This window comes from Tachysurus vachellii, chromosome 15, assembly GCF_030014155.1.
Source record: "Tachysurus vachellii isolate PV-2020 chromosome 15, HZAU_Pvac_v1, whole genome shotgun sequence".
Classification (NCBI taxonomy): Eukaryota; Metazoa; Chordata; class Actinopteri; order Siluriformes; family Bagridae; genus Tachysurus; species Tachysurus vachellii.
In genome coordinates, this window is record NC_083474.1 from 2,450,376 (window position 1) to 2,459,628 (window position 9,253).

Sequence of the window (9,253 nt, forward strand, 5' to 3'; positions counted from 1 at the left end):
CTAGGTGGGGTAACTGTTGGCGCAGTCTAGGTGGGGTAACTGTTGGCGCAGTCTAGGTGGGGTAACTGTTGGCGCAGTCTAGGTGGGGTAACTGTTGGCGCAGTCTAGGTAGGGTAACTGTTGGAGCAGTTTATGTCGGGTAATTGAAAAAGCAGTGTAGGTAGGGTAGCTGTTGGAGCAGTGTAGGTAGGGAAACTGATGGAGCAGTGTAGGTAGGGAAACTGATGGAGCAGTCTAGGTGGGGTAACTGTTGGCGCAGTCTAGGTAGGGTAACTGTTGGAGCAGTTTATGTCGGGTAATTGAAAAAGCAGTGTAGGTAGGGAAGCTGTTGGAGCAGTGTAGGTAGGGAAACTGATGGAGCAGTCTAGGTAGGGTAACGGATGGAGCAGTCTAGGTAGGGTAACTGATGGAGCAGTCTAGGTAGGGCAATTGAAAAAGCAGTTTATGTTGGGTGACTGATGGAGCAGTGTAGGAAGGATAACTGATGGAGCAGTCTAGGCGGGGTAAATTTTGAATCTGTCTTGGTAGGGTAGCTGTTGGAGCAGTGTAAGTAGGGTATATTGGAGCAGGGTAGGTAGGGTAACTGTTGGAGCAGTTTATGTCGGGTAATTGAAAAAGCAGTTTATGTAGGGTAACTGATGGAGCAGTGTAGGTAGGGAAACTGATGGAGCAGTGTAGGTAGGGAAACTGATGGAGCAGTCTAGCTAGGGAAACTGATGGAGCAGTCTAGCTAGGGAAACTGATGGAGCAGTCTAGCTAGGGAAACTGATGGAGCAGTCTAGCTAGGGAAACTGATGGAGCAGTCTAGCTAGGGAAACTGATGGAGCAGTCTAGCTAGGGAAACTGATGGAGCAGTCTAGCTAGGGAAACTGATGGAGCAGTCTAGCTAGGGAAACTGATGGAGCAGTCTAGCTAGGGAAACTGATGGAGCAGTCTAGCTAGGGAAACTGATGGAGCAGTCTAGCTAGGGAAACTGACGGAGCAGTCTAGCTAGGGAAACTGACGGAGCAGTCTAGCTAGGGAAACTGACGGAGCAGTCTAGCTAGGGAAACTGACGGAGCAGTCTAGCTAGGGAAACTGACGGAGCAGTCTAGCTAGGGAAACTGACGGAGCAGTCTAGCTAGGGAAACTGACGGAGCAGTCTAGCTAGGGAAACTGACGGAGCAGTCTAGGTGGGGTAACTGACGGCGCAGTCTAGGTGGGGTAACTGTTGGCGCAGTCTAGGTAGGGAAACTGACGGAGCAGTCTAGGTGGGGTAACTGTTGGCGCAGTCTAGGTGGGGTAACTGATGGCGCAGTCTGGGTGGGGTAAATTTTTAATCTGTCTTGGTAGGGTAGCTGTTGGAGCAGTGTAAGTAGGGTACATTGGAGCAGTGTAGGTAGGGTAACTGTTGGAGCAGTGTATGTTCGGTTAATTGAAAAAGCAGTTTATGTAGGGTAACTGTCGGAGCAGTCTAGTTGGGGTAACCGATGGAGCGGTCTGTGTCGGGTAACCGACGGAGCGGTCTGTGTTGGGTAACCGACGGAGCAATGTAGGTAGGGTAACTGATGGAGTATTGTAGTTATGATGGAGCTTTAACTGATGGAACTGATGGAGCTGTCTAGGAAGGGTAACTGTTGGAGCATTGTATGGCAGTTTTTTGTTTTATTTGTAAAGGGCCGGTGAGTCTATAGGCTTTCATTATAGCTAAACTGGAGGCACACCTGATGAGAGTCGAAGGTGAACTGATTAAACAAGTGAAATCACGTGTGGCCTTTGTTTGGTTGGAATGAGAGCCTGAAGCCACAACAGCCCTTTGATGATAGTACTGAATCGACCAGGACAGAGTAACAAATATTAATTACTTAATAGTAACTAATGGAACAGGTTAATTTAGCTTAACTAATCCCCAGTTAGTGTTGCTTTTTTTTTTTTTATAATAATCTTGAAAAGATTTATAAATGGCTCAGTGAGTGTGATCCGACTTTGGACATTTGGATTAGGAAACTGTTTGATCAGTTCACCATGGAATAATCAGATGCTGGTTAGTGGATCATTGTATTACCCAACACTCATACTGTGATATGACAAGCCCTTGTCTAGAATAAAAATGGACTTGGTTGAGGGTAAGCAACTGATCAACATTAGGTTAATGAATGAATTAAATATTTGATTTTGTCAAATGTCGCTGATTTAGATTAGATTATTAGTTTTGATCTAAGGTAGATCGGGTTTGGTAGGTATTTAGCTGGATAGTTTGGTTTAGATCGGGGAAGTATGCGAGCGGGATTGTATTCCACCCTGTCGGAAGCTGGCCTGATCCCACGTTCATAATTTCATAATTCCAGCCCTCTGTAATGAAGATGCTTGGTCAAGAGTAAATCCTAGGTCGAGAACATCATACAGTTTGGTGTTAAATAAATAATTAATTTAGCAGTTTTATTGTAGGATATGTAATTAATCAGGTTATTACATGGCTTTTTCTAGGGTCACTTATCAACTAAAGATATAAATGTTTATAAAGTAAATGTTTGCTTTACAACAAATTTGATTGGTTTAGATGTCCAATAGCTGATAAATTTTGCCAAGTGTGTTTAATTAGTAAGAGTAAGCTAATTATTAGATTATTTTAAAGTAACTAATCAAACAGTTTGTTCTTAGGTAACCGATCGATCAGTTGCTTTCAAAGGTAGCTAAGCAGTCGGTTTGTTCTAAGGTTGTAGGTTGCTTCTAATTCATCGGTTCAGTCTAGTGTTAATTTCGTCAGACGAGACGAAATATGTTCAACAACCTTTTTTTTTTCATGACTAAGACGAGACAATGACGAGACTGCACCACTGTCCAAAAACGCTAAGACTAAATTAACGTGCATTATTGTTAACGAAAAAAGACGAGACGAAAATGTTTTGTATAAAATAAAAACTAAGATAAAATCTCTCTTCATTTTCGTCTACAATTGTCTCTGCTTTTTCATCAGCTTTTACGCCTTTAAAATATTCACAACGAGTTCGCGGCTTCGCCCTAGCGCAAGTCCACCCTGGTCTAGGCAGGCTTTTTGTGTTAAATTATATTTCCTGTCTCTGCGCAGCCTCTTTTATTGTACATGACAGCTTATGTCCCGATGACCGGTCTTTGCATTACGATTAAAAGCAGTATCAATAAAGTAAAAAATGTGATGTGCAGTCAAGTTCGAGTGAAACATATGTGAAACACTTTTTTTACTGAAATGTTTATCAGTAATAATGTTATTTTAAAAAAAGACTACAATTTTTTGAATAAAACAAGACTAAAATTAAAAGACTTTTAGTCGACTAAAACTTGACTAACAAAAAAAGATGTGAATGACTAAATATGACTAAAACTAACAAGGACATTTGGCACAAGACTAAGACTAAATTAAAAATAGATGACGAAATTAACACTAGTTCAGTCAATAGTGGAACTAATCAGTTGGGTTTGTCTAGACTAATTGGTCCTAGAGGAAATGAGTGACCAGTTAAGTCTGAATCGAGCATTACATTTTCAATGGATTAATCAGCTGTTTTAGTCTACAGAAGCAAATGGTAACTTGTTTAGTTTATGGTTAATTATTATATGTGATGTTGGATATCTAATGATTTTGGTGCACTCCTAAGGCTGCTCATTTGTTGGTTTGACAGCCAATTGCTTGCCCAATTGTCAGGAGTAAAATACAGTATGTGTAAGATTTGAGGTTTGCTACATGTCCTAGTTGAACAACTGTTAATGAGTGTGTATGTGTGTGTCTTAAAGGTCGTCATATAAAGACTGTAACACACTGCACTTACCAATGGAGCGCTTCTCTCCTGTGCGACGCTTCTCTGATGGAGCCGCAACGATCCAGGCTTTTAAAGCCCAGCTAGAGATTAAACAGCTCAAGCAGGTACACGAAGTCTTCAACTAAACAGCAACTCGGCTGTAACGACAAACTCTTCAATGTCAAGTCTCTCCTAATTGGCTGCAGCTTCTGTGATATGGTCAATGATTTACCTCAGCTGGTGTTTATTTCCAATTCAAACCCCCATGGCTTTTACCATGTACTGAATGAGATTGGACAAAATTGGTGCTTTAGCTGCTAGGGTTCTTGCAGTCCTTTTGTTATATATGGTGTGTGTATGTGTGTGTTAGGAGTGTGAGCAGCTGCAGAAGATGTACGCTGCACCACAGGATGAGAAACTACTGGAACACACACAGCAACAGCATGTCCTCTACCAGCAAGAACAACAGATCCTACACCAGCAAATACAGGTACATGAGTGTATATACACACGCGCACACACACACACACACTGATGTCTCTGAAATAACGTCTTTAGCCAGCGGTGGACCAGAAGTAATGATGGCAACCAATCAGACTGCTTTCTTCTTCTTGTTGATAGCAGATCATCTGGTCCACATATTTGATCTGGCACAGATTTTAAAATATTACTGTAACCTATCAGAGTACTCAAAAAGGGGAAAAACTTTGAACCAGTCCATGTGCAGTTCTCAGTTATCTTTGTTTTATGCACATATTAACACAACTTGGTGTAACCATTTAATGTTTTCTGCAGGCCCTTTCTTTGGGACACGGAGAAAACCAGCCCAGTCATCTTACCCATCAGCTACAAAGGTTACACAGCTACAAAAAACACACACGTTTTTTGTTAAACTGGAACATTGAAAAATGTTTAGTGCTTCAACTGTATTTCTTTCCCTCAGGTTGCGTATTCAACCCTCCAGCCCACCACCTACACATCCCAGCAACCACCTCTTCAGCCCAGCCAATCAGAGTCCACCACCAGGAAACCAAGGGATGATGCCAGGACATGGTACCCACACATAAAATTTCTTGTTCTCATTCAGGCATTTCTGATATGCTAAACCTGATTTTATTGATTTATGATATGATTTTTCTTTTTGCTCCCCCTCCAGGTGGGCCATTCCAGCACACCCCTGATTTGTACCAATCCTCCAGTGGCAGCCCACCCCCTTCTACCCTGCCCTGCATGACCATGGCCAATCAACAGCCACCTCAGCAGCCCCCTTGCCCTACACACGCAGCCGTCACGTTAGCTCAGCAGCAGCAGCAGCCGGTGACCATCCAGGTGCAGGAGGTGGAGCTTGGGGGTGGAGCACAGAGGCAGAGTTTCCTAGCGACGCCATGTCACAGAGTATTGGGGAAGCAGCTGAGTGCAGACAATGCCGAAACACACAGGTGCTGATGCTGATGCTGATCACAGACATCTGCGCTTGGGCTGGGATTTCTGTGACTTTAATTTTTATGATTGATTCAAAATTTCTGTTTTCGATTCTTTACTCCTTTGTTTGTCCTCTCAGTGGTTTTATTTTATTTTGATTTGTTATTAGCATTTTAACTTTTTTGTTTTAAAACAAACTTTTTGGACATGATGGATTCAGTGTCAGAGGTATAGTTAAAGTTGTATTAACTTTGCAGATAAAACCCCATGTGGTAGAACCCTGGTATGATAGTCTTCTTCCTAGAACATAGAACATGCTTAACCTAGATGTCCCAAAATTATATACTGTGTTTGAATAAAAAGTGAAAAACACAGTGTTAACTGTATGCCTGGTTGTGAAATTTTATTACTGTATGGCTCTGGTTCTTTGGTTTTGCCTTAGATGCTTAAATGAAGCATTTGATTGTGCACTAATTAATTAATTAAGCACTAATTATTCTAACCTAAAACAATTTGTCTGTTTCTCATCACAGCCGCAGTCTGGGCCGTTTCCACTGCTCAACATCGGCGTATGAGCATGCCCAGTTCAGCGCCCATGTAGGCGCAGGCCCCTACAATCCCTATGCCCAGGCAGCATCCCTCAAAGTGCCTGGCCTGGACGGTTACCCTGGTTATGGCAGCCCGTCGGCCCTGCAGCAGGCACTGCTGTCTCCAACGCCTCTGGAGTACCGAGTGACGCAACATCAACAACAGCAGCAGCACCAACACCATGTCACACCAGTACTTCAGGGACTGCTCTCACCACGGCACTCACTAACGGGCCATGCTGACCCACGTCTGACAGCACATGACCTCGCTAACCTGCTCAAACGCTCCAGGCCCGCTGTACCCGCCATCCCCACTAACAACAACAACAATCCTCAACCACCTCCACCACCAGAGTACAACGACAACCTGCTACTTAATCAGGTAAAGGCAGTGGTCATAGTATGGCCACTTCACTTATGGCTGAATTTTGAAAACATTCTAAATTTGTTGGGATTTGGTCAAAGTGCAGTGGAATTTTTGTTTAAATTAGTCTTTCTAATCTTTCAATTTCCTTTGGGATTTCATTGGCTGTTTCTATAACTAATTGCAACATTCTCTTCCTCTAAAGCCAAATTGTACACACAGTTTTACACCTTTTAATAAACAAATGATTGTATGTAGAGATCCGTTAATTTGTGTGTGTATGTGTATGCACACGCCCTCTTGTTCATCTTTTGGCTCGCAGGACTATAGTGACAATCTGCTGATGCTGGATCCATCCCAGCCTGCACCTGCACCACAGGCTCCGCCCCCAACACACTACCATCACCACCACCACCTGCTGCAGATTCGGACTCCGCCTTCAGAGTGCCAAGCTCCGCCTCTTGCTCACTCAGAAAGCATGGAGGAGGATGATGTCGCTGCCGCTTACCATGATGGCCTGCTGGCCAAGGTCACCACCACAACAGCTCAGAGAGGTGAACACACACACGCAGAGTATTATATTATTTAGCCATATTATTTGAATATTGTTCATAAAGTACAATTATCGCTCTCTCTTTCTATTTATCTCTCTTGCTGTAGTGGTGATGGAGGCTGATCCCCGTTCTGTTCAGGGAGACGCGTATCGGCCCCGGGCCTCGCTGCAGCGCCATCATACCATCCAGACAGCCGATGATGCCTACGTATGTCCCCTCTCTCTCATCTCAGACAGTTTGGAGATATTATATTATAGAAATGTGTGGCATCCAGGAAAACCCTTCAGATAGTAAAAATACTCTTCCTGTAAAAAAAATGTTCTCTTTCCCTGAGCTGACATAATATTCTCTACATGTAGCTTAGATACAAGTTTTATATCAATTTAAAGTCGAATTGGACAAGATTTCTGTATCTGATTCAGGTATATTTGACCTTTGTGTCCTGCTCTGCAGGATCAGGCAGAAATGTCTGGAATGAGCCTCTTGGCTGGGAAGGCGCTAAGCTCTGCCCGCATGTCTGACATTCTTAGCCAGACATCTCTGGTCGGAAGCCAGCATCTACACCAGAGGGAGGAGTCGGGTACACACACGTGCACACTCATTTACACTGACATGCCCACTCACTTATTCTCTAATACCAAAAACACTGAGCCTTGAACTGCAATTTTGTGTGTGCACCGTACGTTTGTAGTGTGTAACGTGGAGGACGAGCTGCACTCGGCTTCGTGTTACCCCTCCTCCTGCACCAGCGACATGCTGCTCACCTATAAACCCCAAGACCTTCAGTACAGCATGGAGCAGGCTGGTGTCTAACACGCAGGTAATGTGACGTGTGTTCATTTATATACTGAAATTCTTCAGATGTGTATCTAATTCTTCACAACAATTTCTCTCCCTCTCGTTCTCTCACCCCTCAGGTGTTTGTGCAGTGTGTATAAAGCTCCATATCCGTCTCCTGTGTTCAGCTGCGTCATGCCAAACCTCCATCGTGTGTGTCTGCGTGTGTGTGTATGTATGCGCATGTGTGTGTGCGTGCATGTGCGCACCCTCCAAGAAGAGGAATGCTCATCGTCTTGTTTTCCTCACCGATTGGACGAACTGGGTGACTCCCTGTCGCTCTGACCCCGCCCCTAATCATCAACCTGCTCCTCCTGGACTGCCCTTTCTGTCTTGTCGACGTCACCAACGCGAGGCATCTGCGCACAGTCTTATGTAGACACATCTGTATAAATATAAACACACACACATATTCTCTCTCTAACACACACACGCACACAAACACAGATCACACACAAAGCCACAAACCCAAAGTATTTCACAAAAAGCCTGTCCTTTGGTTGTTTTTTTGTTTGTTTTCTGAAGCGGGGTAGCGTCAGCATTTCATAACCTCCCCCATCTGCAGCGCTAAAATGGATCATTCCAGAACAGCACTGATAGCAGCCCAGCGTGGAGCGGTCTATTCTGTTACGCTGGCGGGGGTGGACGGGCCCGGAGACATGGCACAGGATGACCAGCTCTCATTTGTTTCGTCTCCTTCTTCTCTCTCTGTCTTTCTTCTTTTCCTTCTTTCTTTTTTTTTTTTTTTTTCTTTTTTTTTTTTTTTTTTTTTTTTTTTTTAAAAAAATGCATTTTTACGGCTAATGTTCGTGTAGGAATTATGATCATTATTATTAATTATTATTATTGTTGTTTTCTGTAAAAGAAGTTTTATCGTTATAATATTATAATGGCAATTATTAATATTATTAAGAGAGGAAAAACTTGGTGTTGCAAACAGGAAAAAAAAAAAACACAATCTTGCACTTTCAGTTTAAAGCGAGCTTTATTTTTTTAACCTCTCCCTCGTCCTTTTCACTCCCTCTCTAAAGTCATTCATTCCACACCTTTCTCTCTCCAGCGCCTTTCCTGGCTGTGGCAGCACGGTGCATCGCCATTTCTTTTTCCTGTACAGTGACGCCATGTATAGATCGCCAACGTTTCTGTAAGCTTCCTGTGTTCCTGTAACCTTGTATGTTTTTATATTTCTTTTCCTGGAGAGACACTCGTTTATCCCACAAGGTCGAGGAGAGTAATTATTTTTATTTTTATGTTTTAATTTTTGCTGCTTTTTATTGTTTCTCTTGCGCCGCGCTGTCACGGCCACAGTTTTGTTTGAGTGATGTTAGCTCATACATATCACCTCACATTTGCAGTCCAGTCCGTGCATTTGTATGTCCGTCACACACTCACATGCATGCACACACGCTCGTATGCATGCACACACAGGTTGAGGTTTGCATCCTAAGTTCCAGACTCTTGAATTTAACTCTCAGCACTAACCATATTTGTCCAAACATCTTGTAAGTCCAAAGTGTTCCAAACACCGGACAAAGTATATCAAATGCACTAGGTTCGGCGTGCCCACTTTGTCAGGGTGAAGCCATTAGTGAATAGAGTTACCTGAATTCTCAGAGTTTTAAGCTTACTAGCAGCATTTCACATGCACTAGGTCTAAAGTAAACAGGGAGGAGGTGAGATTTGGGACGCAACCATTGGTTAACGTTCACAAGTTTCTGAAGTGATTAGCCAAGA

The 9,253-nt window shown here is 43.2% G+C and overlaps 1 protein-coding gene across 2 annotated transcripts in view; it reads left to right on the forward strand.

Moving 5' to 3' along the window:
* sik3 (SIK family kinase 3) overlaps positions 1–8,277 on the forward strand; it is a 32,129-nt gene extending 23,852 nt beyond the window's left edge. The window contains exons 16-26 of one of the 2 annotated variants that reach the window (XM_060887628.1): positions 3,751–3,880; positions 4,126–4,245; positions 4,551–4,609; positions 4,699–4,808; positions 4,912–5,194; positions 5,711–6,146; positions 6,451–6,682; positions 6,789–6,889; positions 7,136–7,262; positions 7,374–7,502; positions 7,600–8,277. In XM_060887628.1, the coding sequence (XP_060743611.1) occupies positions 3,751–3,880; positions 4,126–4,245; positions 4,551–4,609; positions 4,699–4,808; positions 4,912–5,194; positions 5,711–6,146; positions 6,451–6,682; positions 6,789–6,889; positions 7,136–7,262; positions 7,374–7,495 (1,720 nt within the window). In that variant the 3' untranslated portion in view covers positions 7,496–7,502; positions 7,600–8,277. The remainder of the gene's footprint in view (positions 1–3,750; positions 3,881–4,125; positions 4,246–4,550; positions 4,610–4,698; positions 4,809–4,911; positions 5,195–5,710; positions 6,147–6,450; positions 6,683–6,788; positions 6,890–7,135; positions 7,263–7,373; positions 7,503–7,599) is intronic. The other variant, XM_060887629.1, reaches the window with a different exon arrangement.
* Positions 8,278–9,253: the final 976 nt, after the last annotated feature.